This window comes from Bombus vancouverensis, chromosome 9, assembly GCF_051014615.1.
Source record: "Bombus vancouverensis nearcticus chromosome 9, iyBomVanc1_principal, whole genome shotgun sequence".
Classification (NCBI taxonomy): domain Eukaryota; kingdom Metazoa; phylum Arthropoda; class Insecta; order Hymenoptera; family Apidae; genus Bombus; species Bombus vancouverensis.
The window spans coordinates 7,540,998-7,566,516 of NC_134919.1; the positions used below are offsets into that span (position 1 = coordinate 7,540,998).

Genomic DNA, 25,519 nt, shown 5'->3' on the forward strand with positions numbered 1-25,519 from the left:
ATAAAGCGTATTTTTTTATATACATAATTATATGTGTAATTGGAGTAAAAATTGAGTTAATTAATATTTATAGTTTGCAGCGAATTTTAGTATCGGGCGATTTTAAGGGAATCTGATTTCTATATCTGTCACGATTATTAATTTTCACAGGTAAATATTTCAATGAAATACAATGTTTCGTAATTTAGAAATTTAATAAATCGATGATAGAAATTTCTAATGGAAAATAATAATATAGATGGAAATTTCAAACTGAATATTTTCAGAATTCATTGAAAAAGTTTAAGTTTCTTACTGTACAAAAATATTCAGCAACTGTTTATAAAAAGATATCTAACAATTTTTTAATTCAGAAAATGTTAGATGTTGCAATGGTTCAATTCATTAATGTTGAACAGTCAATTTCACGGAGATACGAATTGTCTCAGTAATTAGAAAGAAAAGAAAAGATACATAATTCTAAAACGAAAGTTACTATTATAGAACACAATAAGATGAATATCATCCTAAATAATTGGATGAGCATTTTTAAAAATCATCATCATCGTAACCATTTGTCATTTGTTACAAGTAATGGTAAATAAATATTTTAATCTGAAGTTATAAATGTACAACGGTGGCAGTACGTATTTAGAAATTAAATTATTTGGGAATTAATGTAATTCTCAAATACTTGTAACATTTAAATTATTTCAATTATTTCAATGTAAAACATATATAACGTGTTACGCATGCAGAAAATTATACATTTAAAAATACGTAACGCCAGACATAAGCGATACGATAAAGAAGAAAGTAGTTGCGACATGGTAGTAGTCGAAGGGCAGTGAATCTACTTATAGTAATAGCTATAGAAAATTTATAGTGGAAAAGGAGACTACGTGGAAAACTTTAAATTATCGCCAGCAGACGTTCTTAATTGCTATACAAAGTCCATCGCATCAAACGACTATTTGCGTGTATGGGATGGTATAGTAATCAGTTGAATATGTGTGAATAAAAATACATCTTATTTTTTATTTGACACGTATTTTGAAGGAAGACATCACGTATCATATTTTTCCTATATTTAATATTATATTAAAATTCAGTTTAGATAATGAGAATTCAAATTTGTATTTCTGAATTTCAGTAAAAAGTTAAGTAATATCAATGTAAAGTAATGAGACGATTTAGAATTTATCTTTCATTGTACAACGTATCATTATACAATTATGCTATTTAGTAGAATTTAATTCTTCCTAAGTCCATTTGACAGACTGTTATGTCTTTGTAACAGAAACAAAGATTAATTCGTGATATTAAGGTGTAGAAAAATCATATTTCTGATAACCTTTGTACTACAGGATATCTATTGGAAACTATTTAGTCAATGATCAAGTTCAGGAAAAGCTATTTGAGTTATTTGAATTGGATAGTCATTTTAAGAGTGGGATGGATTTTTTGAGGATTAAGAAATAAAACACCTTTCTATATTAAAGACGGGAAATTCTAGGCGAATTTTATCTTATTGTTTTGAAAGAAATATTGATTTTTGAAATGTGTCGCTGGAAAACAAATTATCTATTTTTAGAAAGTCAAAGGTTTAAAGGTTGATTGGATTATTTATTAAGAGTTGGTTTATTTATTATTTACCAAAGAGATATGGTATCTATCGTTTAAAAAAAGGATTTCAACAAAATCCATTTAAACCGAAACAAGACTAGCTAAAACACCCCAAAGAAAAAGTTTATTTGTATAACTGTTATAATATTAATGTATGTTAAATAAGTTTGAATACAATGTTTCTCAATTTATAAACCTAGTATGTAGAAAATTAGACACAACCACACTGTAATTAAGTGTGTTCTTAGTTCATCAATCCCAATTTAATGACATAGATAACAAGTAATAAGGAGAGAAATGAATTATTGAGCCCACTAATGCAATAATTGCATCACATGGTAAATGGTTATTATGTACACGCACGATTACACGTGTACATCATTCTTTTCTATATCGCTAATTTATTTTATATGGTTTAGAAGATTTAAATTTAAATATTCTCAGTTCAATAAAATGGAACTCAATATCCATATTATAGGAATAGTGTAATAGCACAAGTCCATTTTGTACAAATAATCTTCTTCTTAATATATACAATTAGTAGAATCATCACTTAAAATTAAGTTGAACATGGTTATTAGATATATAAGCATGATTGTTATTAGAATTAGAAAATTGTTTCATTTCTTCTGGATTATTCTTCTGGTTATTGTAACATTATATAAGAATGATTAAAATCATGTTTTAAAATTATTAAAGATATCCAAATGAAATGAGAATTTTTAAAGAATTTTTCAAACTTTGTAATAGCCCATTGTATATGTTTTACATATACATGTAATATTACATGTATGTATATGCATACTGAAAATAATACAATAAGAATCCGATCAAGTGTAGCATATGCAGCGAAGTGCAATAAAATAAACGATATCTATATTTAGTTGAAATTATCGCGGCTCCTCGTGTGATTTAATAATTGTTTTAGAGGATAGTCGCTGAGTATATTATCAACAATTAATTTTTTTATTTATCACTATTACAAGATTATTATTATTATTGTCATAAAATGATTTCTCACTGTTCGTTTCTTTTATTAGTTTCTTAACGCGAAGCAAATGATAAGTGGAGCGCGGTTCTAATTTATGTTCAATACAAACATTCTGCAATTGATCTTATTAGTTTTAACTGTGATGTATATCAAGATTTATTTTTGGTTTCTATGCAAACATTATCATACAATACATATAGTAACTTATTGAAAAAATCTACAGTAAATAATAATTCTTTAGGAAGTGCGGTTTCTCTACGAGCGTAATTAGCCATACGACTCAGCATAATGGGAATTTTATAATAGTCATGGTCATGACTAACTTTTAGATGATACGTAAATGACGATGCAAAAAATTCCTGGAATACGGAAAACATTATGCCGTAGGGATTATTCAATGCTCGAAGAAGGTAGCGAAGATAAAAATATTTAAAGAATACAATCGTGTTGAAGTTGGTATATTATATTTGTCAGTTATTGTAAGATATTAGTAATATAATATGGTATAATAAAATATGAGATTTAATTGTTAGTTTCCGGCAGATTCAATGATATTTTGATTACTTAGACTTAGATACTTTATCAGCCGCATCATTGACTAAATACAAAATAGACCTGTGTTTAAAATTTTGTGTCCCACATTCTGAAACACAACCTCGAAAAGAATCAGAGCGTTTCTTATGGAGCGTTCAAATGATCAATATTATTGTCAATATTTAGGGTTTTCAACATTGTATTGACAATGCATCTATATTTGTCGTCGGTGGTTGAGAATTTTGGATATTGACAGTAATATTGACATTAATGTTCATCATCTGAACGTTCCTTTATGCTTTTTGTGATTTGCTACGAATATAGGAATTATATTCAATTTAAGCATCGAAAGCGATAAAAATGAACTTGATATCTACGGAACATCGCGATCTGTACTACCGAGCGTTAAGGGATTTATCCATAAATGTCTGTGGTTTATCACAGAGGTTACTGGTCTGTGGCTTTATCTGTAATTTAGTTAATGATAAAAAAGATCACGAATAACCATATGTAAGTATGTAGGAATATGAAGCATTATCTATTGATGGTAACAAATTTCTTACTTGCTTACGAACTAAAAATTGAAACCTGTTGATTTTATTTTAAAATAATAACTAACTTAATTAAAAATATTATCGTAAATGTAATATCTTTTAATACGTGTAGTCGAAGCTTCGAACAGAAAATCAAGAAAACGAAAGGCAAGATTTATTGATCCCGTTATGGGAGAAGAAAGAATTAACAGAATTGTAGCAACACAAGAGGAGAAAGAAAAAGTAACAGATTAAGTTAAACTTTCATTTGTAAGAGAGAAAATGGATGAACTAGCTAAACAAGGTCAACTTTTTTAAGGAAGAAGAAAGGCTCTGATAAAAATTAAGTTAAAATTAGACTTTGATTGACTTTCTTTCTTCTACAAATGTCGATTAAATGTTTTACAGAGTTAAAAACTTTATAAGTTAACTTAAAAACATTATATGTTTTTATATCTGTAACACATATTCTTACCTAGATTTCAAATTGTCTCCTATTTCATTTCAACTATTTATCACGTTTCATTTTTAATGTTATGACACACAATATTGACGCATTATAATGCGAATTTCATATTAAAGTAGAACGATCAGATAATAAAGCACACGAATAGCAAAATGTTCGAGTAGTAAAATGTTTAGATAACAAGTGTTGTAATCGAGTATCTATTATTATTCTAATATTTGTATTAAACTGTATTCAACATTTAACGACAAAAATAGTTCGGGTTTTATACAACTCTACCACTATGATACATAATCTCTGCATTCAAATTCGAATGTTATATCATATATTGTTTTTGTTCAACTTAATCCTAGTTTTTATTAAATAGAGTATATTTTATAACTTGACCTGTTATTTTGTGCTAAAAATGTCTAGAAATACTATCTATAGAAAAATAAATGAATATATCACGAAACATTAAAAGTAAAATAATTTTAAAACGGCAACAAGAGAAGCTTTCCAATTATTCGAAAATTATTTGACAAATTTTTATTTGTGTGTTTAATTATCATCTATAAACGTCTTTAATTTTTCTTAGTTCAAAATATTTTCCAATGTCCCGTATTAATCCGCGCATGCAATTATTTTTATCACAAGTGGTTGAAGAAAAAGGCAAAAATCCCATAATGGGTACATTTTTTCCCAAGTGGAGTTATGTCCAAGATTTCTGAACTTTTATCTCTTTTCAAATGAAATCGCATATTTGTTTCTAACTGGGTGTACAATGCACTTTGAAATAGTTTCATTGACCCTAGTCAAGCCCTAGTTCTGAGGTCATTTAGGGTTAAACAAAATTTACCTTCGTTGAATAGACAAAAGATGTTCTTCGTAGTTGTGAATGTCATGTGGCCGTGGCACGAACTTACGCAAATGTTGTTGGTTATAGACAGCTGTGTTTACAAATACGAGATGTCCATTGTTAGGCTCTTAGGCCGCAATTACTTCACACTCAAAACACAGTAAATTGTATTTGAAATTATTTTTCCAATAGCGAATAGAGTTTCAGAGATTAAAGTGAGACGACGCGACGTGTATGTGCATTGTAAATAGTACTTGCCGCATCTAATCGGACACAAAAGGCTGTATCTACCTGAACAATAATATACTTATTCCCGTGTTGTCGGTAATTAATTACGTTAAATTAATTTTTTCTTTCTATATAGTATAATAAAATACAGTGTTTCCATTTTCGAAAAGTTGTCTACGCATTTCTTATAAATACGCCTATTATCTTTTATTTCAAATTATCGTGTATCCATATATAATATTATTCCCTAATATTAAATAGATCTAAATAAATAAAATAATTTGTAAATCACTAACATTTCTATATAAATGGAATGTTTATAATGAAAACGTTTTGTATATATGATACACTTTACGTCTATAATATATAATCACCGACTAATATCTAATCGTATGAATCTCTTTCCAAAATCAGCACACGACAATAATATTATTCTCTCATTCACTACACAATATTAACATATATCTATAATGTTATTATTATTGATTCTTTTTATACACAAAAGTGCATAGTGATATCAAGTGGATGGATATCTAGAGGTGTATTAAACGGGGTTAGGTGCGGTCACTGAATGTGATGTCCATAGTTCCGGGTATCTTTATCAAAGAATACCAACGAGATAGTTTTTTTTGGTAACCAGTCTGGTCTTTGCATATGCGTAAGTAAATATTAGCGGAGGATGATGAGGGTCTCCGACCATTTCCTCCCTTCTTTTTCCTGTCTCTTTTCACGTGGCCATTCTCACGTTGACCACCCTCGACATAGCAATCCGTTCATTCATTTCAGCTTCCGTCGCGACGTCATTCTGAAACCCTGTCTTTACCTGTGCTCTGGTCTCAGAACCCCCATCAAAAACCTTTCTCTGATGTTACCTTCATTAAAACACATATCCAAGACAAGTCCCTCCTTACCTCAGGGGTAAAATTTTTCAATGCTCTTTTTCGTCTCATAACCGAATCCCATCGGGCGTCATATATATTGCGATTATAAGCAAAACTATTTCACACAGATATGTATATTTATTATACACATTCAATTAAAAATAATTAAAAATAATAATCAGTGAATTGTTATTTTAATTAGATGCATTGTCAAAGACATTCGTTTTAAACACTTAAAAAGCATTAAAATCAATCGTTATTCATCAATTGTCACTCTAGACGATCTTCGTACATCAGACATCTTTTCTAAGATTTAAGAAAATGGGTTTAAGCGATGGTAGATTGAAATATATTTTAGAAACTAAGAATTATTTGCTACGTATTTTGAAGAGATTGATGAAAAATGATACCATTATTAATAAATGTTCTAGGGAATGTTAAAGAACGACTTCAAGTTAGTTAAACTAATTTTATTGGCCGTACTGTTACATCTTGTTCGATATATATTTTAGTTTAACGTCATCGGTAAATATATATAATGACAACATTTGTATGATGAATGCAAACATTGCAATAAAGTGTCGGTATTCTTGTTGTATATTCTGTAATGTTTCAACTTTCGTTTGTACGTTAGACGCTTCTGACTTCAATGATACGAAACATGTCATGAGAAATGAACTGCTACTGCAGTCATATAAAAGGAAATATAAGATACAAGAGAAGAATTTCCTGGACGTAATATGAAATTTTACAATTGTTTATCAAATAAATTCATATTATTCCCATTCGGTGGAAATGGACAGTATCCATATTTATGCGAAGTAATATATGCTACTAAATAATTTACATATAATATATTTAATATAAATGTTAAACAAAACTAGTTCAATATCTTTACTTTTGAATCCAGGAAATCATCCATACACACCGAAGGTAAATTTTAATATGTTATTTTAATTTATTGCAATAAATATAAGAAGGATATATAATACAACTTATTGTATTATGCCCTGCATGTTACTTTGTAATTCGTAAACAGTATGAAAAATCTTATATCTGATATACGAAAATTTTATTTTTAATTTCCATGAAAAAAATTTACGAATGTAAACTGCGAATTTTTCATTATATTAATCCTCCGCTAATTTTATACATTTTCTGTCAAGAGGCAAGTCAAGTTCGAAAAACAAGAAACCAATGAGAGTTAAGATTTCAATTATTCAATCTGCAGAAACCTAACAGAATCTACCACTCAATGATCCAACAACCTAGCAATTAATATACTATTATGTCTATCAATTACATAACAGCCTCCTATATGTCAAAGCATATATATGAATGGCAGTCCAATTAAACATATTTTTGACCCAGTTTAAAAGACAAGTCCTCAGGAACGCGTGTACCAAAGGGGCGAATCAACTGATCCCTGTGTTGTTCGTGACGCTATGTTGCTTCGCTCGTGCTCCTGTGGCACGGTGTTAATTTTGGACTGTGCTCGATCACACATCCTCGTCAAAGGAGAAGATTGGGATCAGCGATAGAGCTTTGCATGCGCCGACCTACTGCCGTTGCACAGTTTGCAGCGTGTCGTGTATCTCCAAAAGCTGTTCGTTAATCGACGTGATCACGCCGCGCCGCCGTGCCGCGATGTAAACTCGTACAATTAGTTGAACTTCGAGATAAGCCACAGCGCGAATTCATGCAAACCCCTTCTTTTTATTTTTCGAGTCAAATCTCGAACAATTCCTCAAATCTTACGTCTCTGCCAACTTGCCTCGAACGCGTAAAGGACATTTTCATCGCACGTCTCGTTATTCTGTCTCGTTGTGAATTTCCCATTTTAATTTCACGCGCACGTGTGCATAGTGCTTCATGAAGAAATTTGAACACTTACTTGAAGAATTTTTTGTGGATGTGTATGTGCGTGTTATATGTATAAAGTATCTGGAAATTTTACTAATATTGAAGAAAGACATAATTATCATAGTTATTTGTAAAGTTAGGACAAACTTATGTAATTAATATTATTAATGCTAAGAATAGTTTCAATAATACATTGAGAATTATTAAATCATTGACTGTTCAAATAGTTCATAGCTATTATACTACTGAAATTATTGATTTATTTGTAGGTATATGTTACATTTTAAGTAGCCTACTGTGCTTGATTGTAATTAAAGCTTAGTGTTGCAATCAGTATATTAGTATATGTACATATACTCACTTTGTAATATATTGCTCACAATACTTATTAATAATATATCATGTTTAATAGGAGTATAATACCTACGAGTTTATACGATTCAATTCACTAATTGCGAAAATATATATTTCTACTTATTTAAAAATAGATATTTATAATCCCAGGAAACAACGATCATAGAAAAACTGAACACGTTTGATAAATATGTACTTGCGATGAGTTTTTATACCAGCTTTAATGTAGCCAATAATAATAGATAGAAAAGCTTTTCCTGTTTACCCTAATAATGGTTACTTTGTTAACTCGAAAGAAGATAAAAATACGTAGGAAGCAATAGCTAAACGCGAAAATAGTATAAGCTGAAACAAAATGGTCACTTGGGTATAAAATTTATGACGATGTAAGAATGAAAGAATGCTACGGAACTCGTTCTGCAAGTGTGTTTGTTTTAGAATTTCTCCTCTTTTTGACTTTCCTTCCTACAAATTTTCATCTTATGTCTGACAATGCCCATTGTGTTACCTCGTGGTAACAGTAAGTAACGGATGTGCAAAGCGAAATATCATGTTTTATCTCGTCCCGAATTTTTAATATAATTGACCGAATCTTTGTTTCCATATCAAACAAAAAATTAAAAATATTCAAGTAATAATGTGTAAACCAAGGTCTTTTAGTAGATTCAATTAACTGCAACTAATTCTACGTAACAATATAAACGATAATTCTTAACATATCCACAATACATCATTTATAAACATTGTAATACTTCAGGAATTATTAGCGATTTTACAGTAGTTGATATTTTAATTTGAAAGTTTTCGTGATTTTATGTAAATGTATTTTTACAGGAATAATATCAAGTACTATTTGTATCAATATATTTGTACCATAATTTGGATATTTAGTATACTTGAGTTTAATATCAGCTTTTAATAATCGTTAATGTTTCGCTCACCTCTTTACTGCAGCGATATTAAATAAATTTTCAAAGAATAAAGTGTACGTAACCTAAATGCGTATACCAATTGCAAATAAAATATCTTGAAAATAATCGAATCAACAAAGAATGAGGAAATATCGCGTGTGCATAAAAACAAGATAGCTATTGAAGATCAAAATCAAGATTTAAATTCAAGATAAAAGACATTTGCATCAATTCTTCAAATTTCGCAATTTTCTTTACAAGAAATTCAAATTCCCTCGAAATTCCTTGACACAGGTGAATTAATCGCTACACAGATGCTTCTTCTATTAACTTTACTATTCTCGAAGAAGTTATTACGACTATGACGAATAAATCGATAATAATTTTCGTTAATTAAATTTACCACACTTTTCGAAAATGCAAAATTCAGATAACCATAGAAAGGGAACTTACAGAGGATGCGATGACAGAAAGAAGACGGAAACAAGCACAAGACAAGGAATGGAAAGGGGGTCAGAATGGAAGAATAAAAGAAGGAATGCGAGATATTAGCGTAATATTATAGTAGAAAGCAGTAGAAATGCATAACATCTTTCGAATGTAGAAGATCACCGAGTAGTTAATATATCAGTCTAGTGGCGCGTCCACGTGTCGTCATCAGAATCGAGTGGCTCATTGTTAATTCACACACCTAAACGTCACCTAGGTTCCTCGGCGATTATGAAGAAAACTAGGTGAATTGATAACAACGGTACGGAGGAACGATTCATCCCTGTACGCGAACGTCGAAGGGCGCCGGACACTGGTGCGCAAGCGTCTCCTGGAACGAGGTTGACGACGCTGCACGGAATCGCGACGCTGACGGCGCTCACTTGAATTCTCGCCGCGTGTCCGTTGGCCGACTCGCCGTCAAGTCCCATTCGGAGCAGAGTTTGAAACGCGACGGAGCCGGAAGTAGCGCGCTTCCGCCACCAATCCTTCCGTCGTACGAGATCGACATGTCTTTTTAGATAACAGAGATATATCCCTTCAGATCGTTATACTCGATTCCGTCGTTCTTCTCTGTCATCGAGCTTCACGAGGTTAATTAGTTATTTCTATAATCGAGCTTTAATAGCTTCGATACACTTGGTCGAGTTATGTGGTGCGCGGGTGACGAGAAAAGACAGTGGAAATCGTCCGTAATTAGTAAAAGCCTTAGAAGAATATGTTGTATAGAGTCTCCAAGAACGATGTATGTATTTTATCAATCCGTACGATCTGAGTCTCCGGTAATGCTATTTTACTGCTAGAAGGGATCTTGAAACGTCGATACACGAGTGATGAGGTAGGAAGAAAAATCGGGGATATGGTCAGAGTACTTTGACAATAAAGAGAATACTCTATCAGAGGTGAAATAATTTTAGGATTTCATTATTCCTGGCAAATTCTTCAGATTCTGAACCGTTCTAATACTACAACTCTCGAATTATTCCAACACGGTTAGTGAATTCTGAAAATTCGAAAAAGTGATGGAACCTTTCATTACCAGATTATTTATTAACTGGGGAATCAGTAGTCGATTCTGGTGATATTTGCGCCTTTTCGTTATCGCTGACAAGTCGAGTCAATTTTTATGAATGAAAAACATTCTGTTGGGTTTCCTTCCTTGGGTTTCTTGCGGTGATATCATTCGTGAATTGTTAAACTGTAACGTGACAATTCTGTACCGATCCAGAACTTCGAAATACCGGAAGATGAAACTAAGAACTCAGACAGGCATGACAAAGTGGAACACCGAGAATTGAAGTTTTGGGGATTTATGTGGCCTACTTCGGCGTAGTCCTTCTCTCCAAGGATACACAAGGTATGTTACCTATTACTTGTTGCCTTTACGTACTTTATTTATTCCTGTATTATAATTTTGTATCTCATATCTTGAATTTTCATTATTTTGCATTCGAACGTTGTATTATATCGCCTGAGCTTCAAACATTTCAAATCCGTCTTAAATTATAGCGAAACAATGTAATCTGTACCTAATAAGACATGACTTAATGAAGAAATTAATTAATGGAGAAATTAATAGAAATTTTTATTGGAACAGTGAATTAACAATACTCGAATAATTAATTAATATTCGAACAATTTAATTTGAATATTATTGAAAGGCCACTTTTCACTAAAGCATTATCAATCCTTTGTCAGTTATAAAAGTCGAACTAGAATTATACAACTTTATCAGTGATAAAAATATCATTTCAATTTTATTATATTTCATTCGTAATTGGAGAAATAAAAATTCTGTATTATCGAAATTTATTTGCAGTTGAAAATATTGTCGGATAACTACTCTTCAGTGACAATATCTTGTGATATTTATGAAATTCCATTTGTTTAATTTATTTACGAGGCATTAAAAGCTCCTTTACATGCCTGCAAATTTGATATTCGATTCAATTTAACATATTGTTTTAAGCTTTCGCGATTTTCACGGTAATCTCCTTTCCCCCTTGAAACAACGAATATATGGTAGAACGTACGTCGTTTTGCTTTACTATTTGTGCGTGCGTGAAGTTGTCGATCGATTATTGAAAAAATTATACATTCCAACGATCACGCTTTGTTTAATAAAAATGTAAATTCATTGCCCGTCTCACTGAGAAAGGGGAAATGGTTACATGGAAAATCTTCCACGCGGAACAAAATGAAAATATTGGAGTTTATTCAAATTCGAAAATGACCGATTGGTACCCTGCGACTTTCATGCTAGATAAAAACTCCAATTTTCAATGGTGCCAACTGTAATGTGGATGGACTCAGAACCATTTATTCCACTCAACCAAGCGATATTCAAACTATGATTGACACAGTTAGAATAGATAAAAGGAATGCCGTGACAAAAAAGAGTGTCATTTTGGTTTGGCTTTGATGTTTATATCGATATCATGGTTTATTTTAGAAGATGAGTATTATATAGAAATCTATAATTGAACACAATCTGATACCAAGATATAATTCGTTTATACACTTTAGAAATATTTTCATATATCATACGTTTGGAATTATTATTTCAAAAGAGATAATTTCATATTTATTAAGTAGATTGATTATTCGAAAGAATATATTTTTTTTATTATTTAATTTGTACTTTACAATTTGTCCAGCTGGAAATTCCGTAAATTTTCCTAGCTTTATTGCTAAATAACATGTGGATGGCTACCCCCAGCGGGATACCATCTTTGAGTTTGTCTATTTTATTTCTTTAGCGAGGCCAGTGAGGTGTTTTCTCTTTAGTCTTCTTTTTACGAGGGTTTTGCTCGCTTCAGCAGCCAGCTGGTTTGGATTCGAAAGAATATGAATTACAAATCTAATATTAAATAAGGGACCATCTTCGAAGAAAAATTATTGGTTTAAAATTTCTAGAACGTGACAAGAAATTATTTATTTAATTAAAGAAAAAATGTATGCATGGTTAGAAGGATTTGTATATCGATTCAAATTTCTATACCAGAATATAATAATATGATATAATATGTTGTATATAATAATATAATACAATATGTATAATACAAAATTATATGTATTTCTCAAATACTTCTATATTGTTATAAGGATTTCTATCGGATGTATAAGACAAATTGTATATATGTAGATAATATAAAAATATTTATCTTTATTAATAAACAGTATTTTATACTCTTACAGAGACCTTATAGTAACATTTTTAGAAGGGTTCTTTATAAATACGCAAGACATACTAGAATGCGGAAATGATAATCTATGTATAACGGTATTAATCAAAGTGAATATTTAACTTTAGTTTTCAAAGCAAACTTGATTACGTAAAAAGTATGTAATTGATATATTGAAAGCTAGTAATATTATAGGTTTTCACTTTCCAATTAGCACTTCTAAGAGATATTAAAATAAAATTACAAAAAACGAAATTTCATTTTCTATTAAGTTCAGTATTTTAGCATGATCGGAGGATTAGTTGATAGTGAACGCAAAAGGATTCTAGTTCGTGCGTTCTATGTTGAACTTCTAAAGGATAATCGATAAATATCGATTAGTTAATTCTTTGTGAATAGAGAAAGGTGTATTTGTATTATCCTGTCATGGTCACTCAGTTCAAAGAGTGATATAGGCCGAAATACTCATTATTCTAACTAACGCTGTTAAAAATTAATATTGCACGAATAGCTGTAGAGAATAAAATTTTGTAAAGTGTAATGAAGCAACGTTGAATATAGAAACCTATGAAACTTCTTCCCTTTAAGCGTATTATTACAATATACGATAAAATTAGGTTTCAAGGACGTTAATGCAAATTTCCTACTATGTTCAAAATATTCATCTGTATTATTAAAAATATTCATTCGTTGTTTCTGCAGAAAATTTTCATACACATATGTATTCTAATATCTTTGCATAATTAATTTGTAATCCAGATTAATTGATTGTAATATATATATAATATAATAAAATATAGTATATATAATATATATATAATAACTTCTTTAAAAATTTGTGGTTCTCATGTAACGTAGAGTGATTACACTAGTTTAAAAAATAAATGAAAGAGAAGAGTATGTCGAGAGTAGATTAGTCACAGTGATGCTTTGTAGTAACTAATACGTTTGATGAATTACTGAGTAAATAATCGATAGCAATTGCGATAGCGATTTAATTACATGCTAGTGATACGACATTTTCATAAAATTATCAACAACTAAACAGTGCTGATGTGAAAAAAGACATTAATGTACTACTATGTTGTTTAAATTGTCGACTCTACATATTTCAACTTCGCTTTCTTACTCGGTAATAAATTAACTTAACAGTAATAAAAAAACTTAAGTAACAAATGAAATTGGAAAAATTATATTAAATTTTATTTTTGGTAATTAAAATGCAAATTCATATTTATATGTTGAATATAGATCATCTTCCGATATGTAAACAAAAGTTGTTTAAACAGAGCATGTTAATTCAGCAAACAAAAATTCCTCTTAAACGATTTCCATGTTCAAAACTAGTTAATTAGTACAACTATTGAAAGGAAAAAATTCAAATTAGATTATTGTATGGAAAAACGTGAATTAATGAATGAATTAGAAAGTCTGTTCTCGTATATACTTTTACTCGAAACGTTTATATCAAATTCTGTAATAAAATATCTTTCGATAAACTGGAGTGTTATAATCTGAATTTTATCGACAGATTCAGTGAAATCTACTTAACGCACACGGAAATCGTTAAAAAAAATTCTGGATAAATAGTTACAGCCGCTGTAATATATCACGAAGAACGACGAATCACATTTTACGAAAGAGCTGATAAAGTGCACGCTACGAGCACACGCCACCCTTCTTGAATTTGTGTTTAACTTAATACGGAAAACCCGTCACGAACATCTTGAGTAATAAGAAATAAGAGCGAATTTCACTCTTAGAATATTTTCGACGTAATGTTTCTACATGTTTTGCTGAGACTTTATGAGTATGGTCAGTTTGAAATAATTACTTACCCTCGCACGCAACGATTAAGGGAACACGTAAAAGTTTTATAATTCCAGAAATTAATTAGGATATTAGTTATGAAATATATATTAATTAATTAAAAAATTTAATATCAACTTTAAGACAGTATTATATAATATCGTCTAAAAATAATATAGTGATTTTTATTTTATATATCTACTTACAATGATGGAACAGGAAACTATGACTATCTAACTGGAACTATTTCTAAATATGTTAATGTATTACAACTAAAGCAACTAAATCGGTACAACTAATCAACTTCTAAATGACAACTCACAACTCACAATTTACCTTAATCAACGACAGCAAACCAACACTTTCTCCACCAAAGCATCCCTTTATAATAATTTTCGTACTTTCACTACACACACGTGTTTCACAGTTGTCCATAACTAAAGATGGTCACCTATGCCTTTCCAGGTATCCACTTTTCTTTGTTTGCTATTTTTATTAACATTTTTGAGATAAAAATAGCTATATGACAAATATTATTGTCTCTGAATTATTTATATATTCAACTCGCATTTAAATTTATTTATTTAATTGATATTAGTTTATGTAAATTATTCTGACCTAACAAGCAGAGTTTTGCAACTCGAAATAGATTACGAACATCAAATAAACGGAATATAGTAAACACGATAAGTCACGTTTTCTTTCTCTGAATTTTATTCCGATTGAATATTGAAGTGCACGGTCAAGCATTGAATCGATAAATCAAATGTTGAATTTATTTAACCTACAAGGACTGGTTTTTCACGAAAGTATTCTTATATTTAACAATTCTCAACATTCATCCGCTGACATTATCCTTGCGTAAATTTGATTTTTTCTCGCTTAAGTGATCAATAAATTTTAATAAATCTCAATCACAATGGGATAGTTTATTGAAAACTATTAATTTCAAACGGGGGTTCGTAATTTTAGCGTACAGAAGGAAACGATGTGACGTCAATGACAACTTTTATAAACTGAAAGGTGTCGTACTAGGTACGTCATAGCTAGCAAAAATGCTAAACATAAACATACATACAATTATAATTAACTGCGAATATCTATGGCAGTTCATATTTTTGTGAGCCAGAAATGGAGAAAATATGACTGAAATATTATATAAATGTTTGCATATCGTGTGCATTCTGTATGAAGAAATGATAATGATTTTCTAATTTTGATGCTTGACGGCTAGAAAGCAATCTATCCTATACCCTATCTAAATCTAACGATACAAAGTTTTTAGAGACTGCTACTAAATCTACGAAGTTTTGTAACAAGTGTTATGACATAGTTTTATGACAATCAATATTTTTGAAGCGTTCAAGGTAATATCAAAAACATACATATACTTGATATTAAAATCATATAAAAAGAAACAAATTGGTATTATGTATGCAGTTGATTTGAAATTTATCATGCAAATAAAATATGAAAAATATAATTTATTATGTTTTCATAAATGCATAAACATGCGCAGTCCAATTTTCACCTCAACATGGATTAATTTACCATCTTGTATGCGAATACCACGTGACGATGTAATATTACGAACACCTAGTACCAACAACTACCAGTAACAGTATTACTTTCAATAGTGATATAGCTGCAGTCCTATTACACAAACGAGATAGATATTCAGCGTTCCATAAAGGAATAAACTGAATGCTATATCATCGGTCACAGAAACGTGCACGTTGAAACTACTCGGGGATAGCAATTACACTCTGTGTCATTATTAAAGCGTAATTCTACAAAATTGCTGTTTCTTAACCGTGACGAGTTTAATTGCATTTATACGAACTCCCTATTGGACCGATTTCTAGACAGAGGACGTAATAATCGGCTACGATTAAAATGGAAGATAATAGCGCGAAGATTTCGTTTCGTCTTTTAGCTAAACGAAGAGTGAGAATAGTTCTTGTCACGTGCCACGTGTCACGGATGTCACGAATATAAGTAAAGTCATGAAAAGATCAGAAATTCCACTGGACTGTGATGGTCGTTTGCGTAGAATACTGAAATAAGAAGCATTCTGCAAAAATGTTTTCTAATTGTAATGCTAAGTCAATGATTTAGGTATTCTTGGGTTAAATGTTGTTTATGGTGTTAAAAGGAACATTATAAAATAAATGTATAAAATGTTGAGATTCTTTTATGCGCAAGTAATAATCCAAATGTAATCTTTCAGATGAAGTAATATATAAATCGTATGAAAATTACTAAAATTAATAAATTCTTTATATGTATACATTTATCATTCATTTATTCGGAAATATATTTTATACCGCGAATGTAACGTTTTAATACTAAAAGAAGATTAAGTATCGAATAATGCAGTTCATCTTAAATTTATAGCGTTGTTCCTGCGTAGAAATAAATGATGAATTTGTCTAGGACATGTTCGAATTTATATAAGAGATTTTATAGCATAAAGTACGATAAATTTTTTTACAGATCCTAATATTATTAATTCTATCCCTGACTGTAATTTATTACGATCAATTTATTCATACAAGGTCGTGCTTTATCATTAGATAATATCAACAGACTCAAAGAATAGGAAATCATCTCTGCATCGATGTTTGGGTTTAATTCGCAACTAGTTTATTTATCGTGATAATAATGCAAATGGCTCTCAAAAATAGTATTAGCAGGTTCTATTGGATGCGTGCGATCTATTCTCATTATACTTATCTGTCTATAATAATCGAACGAATTTCATTATATTTAAATAAAGGATTCAAATCGATTCCTCGAGGAGAAATAAATCGAATGTACGCAGTCGCACAGCGCAGCTATTGCAATCGTTGCGTAGAAATTTGTATTTATTCACGCTATTCGAGACGCGAAGAATAGGAACGTTAGGTATAAACGTGGTTCGTTCTCGAGATATTATTGGGTTGTACACCGTTATCGCGATTATCCGTTTTCATTGTTACATACAATATATGTTAAAACATATATCGACGTTGTAAAAGTCGTCTGACTGCTATAGTGACGAGAATATGCATTTCTAAATCGCGATGTAACAAATATCAATGTAATATTATTTGTATAGCTAAGACACTTTTAATAATATGCATAGTTTTACTTTGGTTTAGTTAGTAATCACATGTTTGATTAAAAATAATTACGTCTAATATGAATATAAGCATGTAACGAATAACTTATTATTAATGGAAGACATGAAAATGTTAAGAAAAATGGTTATATCACGATTTTTTGCAGAATATGTTATTGTAGACTATAACAATATTATATCGTTATTCATGTTCGATAAAAGCAATAGGTTTATAAATATCAGAACTATTGGACAAATCCTACCAAATGAAATATCATCGTATTTGGAATATTATATTTCTTGAACATCTTTTATTTTTATCTCTTTTTAAGAGACAAAATTTATAACACGCGTGTGCTAGACATATATCGAATATATGATACTAGACATGAATATTTATTTTAAGATTAATTCTTCTGCTACAAATTATACGTATTACAATGTCCTATTATCGTGTTTAACGAACCAGAAAAAAAATGAATTTCATTTTCAAGATAGAGCATAGAAAGATACAGAAACATGTATGACCATAACAGAAGAAGTAATAGACCCTATGGCACAAATGTACAATAATGGACCACCTAAATCCCTAAGTGATGTTTAAAGCCGCTTAAGAGAAGAATGAGAAGCGTTTATGACAATCTCGCTTATTTGATACGCAGTGGAGATCGATAGCAATATGTTGAGCATCGTGTCATTCAAAGGAGCATTTCGTTCGTATAGGTACTTGCCACTTCTATAAAAAGATATTTCGTTACTTTCATGTCCTTTACAATAACTTTTCATACCCTGTGTATCTATAGTCATATGAATAACCCTATTCCTGCTAAATTATCCCAATATAAATTGAATTTAATATATTCCAATAAATAATTATAATATTAAAATACCTTTATATGTATAAGAGATGTTTGAATGATTTTCAATTATAAAATGTACTTTGTTTTATAAATATTTCTATGTTTATTAATGGAACTACCATTTCGCTGGAATATTTTTGTCATTGAGATGCAATGTCTCTAATACTATTCCCGGAAAATATCTTTCTCCGAATTTTATACAGTTTTGAGGATTTTACCCGCTATTACAAATTTAGGTACCTAACGATGAATAGCATGTTCATTAGCAGTAACCTCTTCAAAAACTATATTAATATTACGTGCGGCGTTGGCCGCAGGATGGCTAAGTTTAACGTTAGAACTAACGATCTGTAATATACTAGAATAAGTGTGCTACACATAGATGATTATAATTAAAGCGGAAGGATGAAAATAGATAGACATATAATTCTGCTTGGAAGACAACTCTTGTTTTTTTTCGATAGAAGCTAATTCCGCCAAAATTACCTTCCGTCAAAATCGCTTGTTTTTAAATACCGCAAAAATAAAAGATCTGAAATTCGTCATTTTGACGTTCTGATAGTTTTAGCGTTAAATTTACAAGAAGAAATGGCACGAGTTTCAGGCACATTTATTGTAACTTTTCAAAGAAAATTCTACAAAATTCTCAACGCTATTTCAAACGAAAGTTACACGAAACAAAAGAATATAGATCAACGTTCAATTTTATGCAATCTATACTGCAGAAAAGGAACTTAAAGAGTATTCAAACGAACATTTCATATGATGTTACAGCCGAATATTTATCTCGACTTTTAACTTTCAATTCCTGAAATTACTTGAAACTGAAGATTATTACAAAGCAAAGTTGATGATAGTCACGAATATGACAATAATTTTTGATGTAATACTTTCAAAAGTAATCAATCACTGTAAAATTTGTCCAGACTGAGCACAATTTTCGGTTATTTTCGATCATTTCATGCGTGAATGATAGTGAAGCAAAATAATTACTAGTACACGCGTATGTGATTGATCGAGACCTAAGACGTTAATCGTGCATGTCAAGCAATATTTGTCCGATTTTTGATCAGATGCACCGACGAAAGAAAGAAGGAAGAAAAACGAAACGATCGATTCAGATTAATCGCTGGGAATCTCATTAAAGTCGACAGGAAGGGAAGAAGCGTCAAACTAGGTTTATCGGCAGTTTTTTCTGCTCTTGGGAAAATATATTTGTATAGTTATATATCGATCTAATTCCAAGCTGCAGCGACTTTCATCTCCGCTGTCGAGGGATATTCAATCAGCTGACTGGAAGCGGCAACTTCCTTTGCTCCAACTAAATAGTGAACACTTTTCACTACTTGTGCAAAGCCAAATTATCTTCTATTTAAACAGTGTCTGAAAATTTTACTCTAAAGAGACGATAAGAAAATATTTTCTAACGCGTCTTATATATTGTCGGTTAATAGAAGATCTCCAGTAATTAAGTTGCTTCTGGTATTATAGCGGAAATTTAAAATTCGTCGTAGGATTGATTAAGCGAGATATCAAAGCCTAAAGATCCAAAATTAGTCGATATTATCAAATTAATTGAATTATTTTATTCTTTTATTGTCCTTCAAGTTGAAGAGACAATTCGATATTCGTAAATGAAATAAATATGAATTTTAAGCTATTAATTTACTGCCTCATAATTGATCGAGTGGCTGATTACATATTTGTAAATGCAGGGAATATAAAATTTTGTGAAGTGTTATTACTAAAAGGATATACGTATACAAGATACTCTGTAACTGTAATTGGTGATGCAACTCAAAAGGGGATGACTCTACATAAGAAAATAAATGGAAAATATAAAATAAAGCTTCTTCATACGAAGCTTTGCAAAAAGAAATTCATTTTAAATACTTAATCTGGTAACTATATCCTACTTACAATATTTCGCGTCGGAAACAATTTTTGTTTATGTTTTGACCAATATTGATAAAAATTTGATTCGTCAATGTCCCATTTCACTTTCAATACTGAGCAATCATTAATGCCTTATTATATTTTAATCGTTTTAATAATCGGAGTCAATTCATTAGAAAACCATCAAACAAAAGTTAAATTTTCAGGAAAACCATGCTATTATCTAATTGATTTTCACTTTATCACGTCGACCAAACAATTTGAGGAGAAAAGAACGAGCAAATTGATCCGAGAGTAAAATAGCTCAGAAAGATATTAATTTATGCAATATATCTTATTGCCATTTAACTGGAAGGTATATTTCGTTTAATTTATGCGTATGCATAATTCATGTCGTCGAAGATCGGAGCAAACGACTAAACTACTTTTAATCGAAAATCCATTTTTCACTGTGAATCTATATCTTCCGAGTTACATTGGAGTACTGTTAATTGGTAATCGATGTGTCGTCATCAAGCAACGCGCATGTAGTAGCGTCAGTATTCAAAAAACAAAAAGTGAAAAACAAAAAAAAAAAAAAAATAAAGAAGAGTGAATCGTAACTGTGTGGAGACAAGAACTACCGGTTGCAAATTGTTTGAAATTCGTAGACGGAAAGACAAAAACGGGCAGGAACAATCAGGAGGAAAAAACCGGAGGAATTGTTCGTGGATTTTCAAGCTGGTCCAAAGCTCTGCTTAGCTGTTCGTATCATTTGAAAAAGCAATAAATTCGAAACGAATTATCCACAATGCTATCGGAACGCGATCGTTGCCTGATTCGTTGGTTCAATTGTTCAGAATGATTCGTCACGTACGTATAGGATTCGACGTTCGCATGCTGTATGCTCTGCTTGTCCATGGGATAGACTTCGTGCGTAACTTCCCAGATATTCTGAATAACATTTTAATCCGTTGATCAATATTCTGTGGGAAAATTTAACGCGTCAACAATATTGGTTATACATGTACTATTAATTTTCTATAAAATTGAAGATATAAGCTGCACAAAATACTTGTAAACACGAGATAATCATTTTTAATTTTTGTTACTTTCACTTTTATTCTACTTAATATCGATGTGAATATTTAAAAAAAAATGATTTCTATTCGTTATTAAGTTATTACATACATAGTATAAGTCAATATTTTCCGGATAATAATTAAAGGCAATTAAATAACATTCATTTTATACGAATATGAAGCGTGAAATCAACTGAATATAATAAGATGGATGAATGGTTAATTATTTCAAAATAGCAGGTAGTACTAATACAGAGAACGGAAAATAGAATTCGATTTTGAATGCACTTCTTGTGTGAGTCTAAACTAGGCCGCAGTGCAGTAGAAGCTTCTCGCAGTATTACCACTGCTTTTGGAGAAAATGAGTATACTTCGTGAATGAACAATTCGACGTTGCTTCGGAAAATGTCATGTTAACGATAAAGATCTGTAAAATGAACTCCATAGTAGTTGTCCTAAAAGTGTGATTATAAAAACAGTGTCATATACAAATTAAAATTGTAATTGAATATGCCAAAATATGGCTAAATTAAATCTTCATTCCAAAAAAATTATTATTAATATTTTGTAATTCATAACAGGTTTTATACAGTATTTTTTCTGAAAATTAAAAAAGCAGTGAACACAAAGAAATATGGTATAGAATCGCAAGAAACCAAAAATATTCGAAATAATACTGTGAGCCATTTTAATAGTTGTATATATTATAAATGTAAATATTTTAAATAAAATATGCAATAATCTCCTATAGATTTCTTTAGCTTAATATCCTCAGGGAGGAAGAAGAGTTGTTCCTGACTGATTTTAATTTGACTTGCTCGACCACTGGTTCGCGGTTTATGACTTTATATCATTAAGCTACATATTCCCCGAAATTTCCGACTTGTCAGGCTCTTCTCACTTTCCGTAGCCGAGGTCTTCTCCCCGTTCCATTTTCATTATCTCTCGTCCGTTTCACATCGGCTGCACACAGAGGCACGACATGTACCACGAAAACTCGTTTGACCCTGCGCCCAAACACCGCAGCTACGATCTGCAAGGATGAGAAGAAAAAATATTTGTATCGTTCACTCGCATCCGGACGAACGTGACGTGTGCACAGATAAGACGTGCGGTTAGATTCTGGTCTACGATATTTCTGCTGTTTGACTAGTGCAAAATGAAGCATGGAATATTGAGGGTTGAGAGATGAGGGAACGAGGGATAAGAAAATATATGCTCCTTTAAAAGTCGAATGTTACCGAAAAAAACCTTTAAGGAAATAACGCGATATGATAGAATTCTAGTCACAATAGAATTACCCGATCTGATACAGACAAACGCGCTGCGATATATCTGCGATCTTTATACATCAAAAAAAAAAAAAAAAAAAAAAAAAAAAAAAAAAAAAAAAAAAAAGACATGAATATTAAGAGCGAAAGTAAAGCGTAATAAAATTAAATTGGATTGTTAATTGAGAATTTTTATATGAAAAATCTGTAAAAATCAAATATTTTATGAGAAAAGCAAGTTTTAATACATTTAATAGTGTCATCGCATATATATTCTTGTACATTTACTTTTATTTGTTTTCATCACAAGCAACCAATATTGTAATCTGAAAATAGGCAGTATTACTATAATAATCCAATGTACATACCAGAGCTAATTTATGTGTATATAGTCAAGTTAGAGCGAAAACAGGAAAGCAAAAATTTTGTTAAAATGCGATGTATTCGAAGGAGATCGCACTGAATAAAAGTGGCCGAAGTAATTTATGTTATTTTTCTATGTATTATAATTTCGTGTTCAAGTATAATTCAGAATGTTATGCTGTGCAATACGTTTTTTTTTTTAATGAATGGCAGCAAATTACGAAGGTCAAGTGAATCAAATACACAATCGTTGCGTGTTGCATGAAATTCGGTTTATTCTATTGCGAAAAGAAAACAATTGCATGATGTAGGGCTGTTTGTAAAAACTCTTTTTTCTTAATATATTCTAGTATACTAATTCTTTGTTTATTAACGTAACTTACGTATCTGTGTTTTGTACAATATTTTCTGAAGTATATTCTAATATTTTCTATCACTGTAACATTTTTTCATATGCAGGAATTAAAGTAATTCACAGTTTACGTACAAACGTTGGAATCTTTCTAAAAATTGTTACCTTAATTTACTCTTTCTTCTTGCAATATGGGATCCAAATTTTATGCCTTTGGTAAATTGTTAAGTCGAACAACCTTCAATTCTCAAACATCTCTTTCGACATAAATGAATATCAATTTAAACGAAGATCAATAACAAAGGAATCTCAACAACATTCGTAAATGAATTCACTTCAATTGGGTGTCCTTATCTGGTTTATATACTAGCTCTTGGAGACAAGCCGTCGGTGAAAGAGGTATTTCTCTGTAGTATTTGACAAGATTCCAATTAGCATGACCTATTACAGTACTATTCATAATCGTTCCATCATTTTGTCATCAAGCACATTATATTTTACTATGTGATATTAAGATACGATTTGTAATATGTAAATATGTAAATATGTAAGAAACACGTGTTTTCAGTAGTATAGATAAAGAATAAATCAAACCATTTAAACTTTGAAATAATGCTTTATCTTTATTTGCTATCCTTCGCAAATTGTATGTACCTTCTATTCATATCTGCAGTTACAGATATTCTTTATCTGTATTTTAATATCAAAGGATCGAAAATCTTTACTCTCTCGCAAATCATTATTATTAAACTGAAAATCTAAGTCCCATACTCGGGTGAAATTATTTAAATTTGAAAATGTAATAGATTACTACAAGAACGAATTATGTTCTTTTCAGAATGCTGAGGAGATGATTGGGTATTAAGGTGAAGGTGTCAGTGGTTCTGGAAGTTACTGCCACCGTAATTTTTGCCTAGTGAAATGGAGATAAATGGAACAGACAGCAGCCTAAACGGCACTGAAGCTAATCGCACTACTTCTCCAGTCTTCATTATCAGCACGCGTTATATGACACAATGGTGAGTATATTTATACCTTTACAGCATATACATATAATTCTTAACTGGTGATGTATTAGAAATACGTAAAGTTGTTAGTAAGATTCTGTAATATTTCCATGAAAATATATAAATCTAACCTTATAATTTTTAACGTAATCCAAGTCTATTAAGACATTTATGGTCATGTATTACTTGAGAGCGAAATCAATGAGAGAGAATTAATCCATTAATAGTTGAATAGAATTTCGAATTAATCGCGATCAATTGGAAAGTCGACCTCATCGTGGCTTCAAAATCTTTCCTCCTAAGATATCAGACAAAATAGAAAAGAGATAGGAGCAAACTTTAGGAAACCGATACATCAAACACTGAACTTAGATACTTAACTTGTCAATGTGCACGAAAGTTTTTCAGTTAATAAAGAAATGACAATACGTATAAGATTAAAAACATAGGACGTGGAAAAGATATTCCATGCATCAATGTTTGTTTGAAAATACAATTATACGTAGAATGACTAACATTTAAATACATTTACTTAATATTAATATTGAAAACATTTAATAGTTTTTGTTATTTCAAAGATGAAACTAACAAAAATCAGATGGAATTCTAAAAAGCTGCTCTTTTAAACCGCAGATTTCTTTTCAAACGTTATATTGTAATTACTTACAGAATTCTGTACATACACAAAGTGAAAAGATGTTATTTATAATATGTTATAGAAGGGATTAACTATGAAAAGTTGAAGAACATTTTTAACTTTCTAGTGAAGATTTAAATACCGTTTACCTGCAAAAATTTCAGAAAAAGTTAAAAAATAAATTATGAACAAACTCCAGTGTATTTTGTTTTTGATTTGTGCAAATATTACGATCTTTTTTTATTTCCATTGGTAAGTATTAAAACATGGACTATCGTGAAA

At 30.5% G+C, this 25,519-nt stretch overlaps 1 protein-coding gene across 1 annotated transcript in view; it reads left to right on the forward strand.

Moving 5' to 3' along the window:
- Positions 1–10,106: 10,106 nt before the first annotated feature.
- mAChR-B (muscarinic acetylcholine receptor) overlaps positions 10,107–25,519 on the forward strand; it is a 58,573-nt gene continuing 43,160 nt past the window's right edge. The window contains exons 1-2 of the mRNA XM_076621474.1: positions 10,107–11,050; positions 24,432–24,612. Of these exons, the coding sequence (XP_076477589.1) occupies positions 24,515–24,612 (98 nt within the window). The 5' untranslated portion in view covers positions 10,107–11,050; positions 24,432–24,514. The remainder of the gene's footprint in view (positions 11,051–24,431; positions 24,613–25,519) is intronic.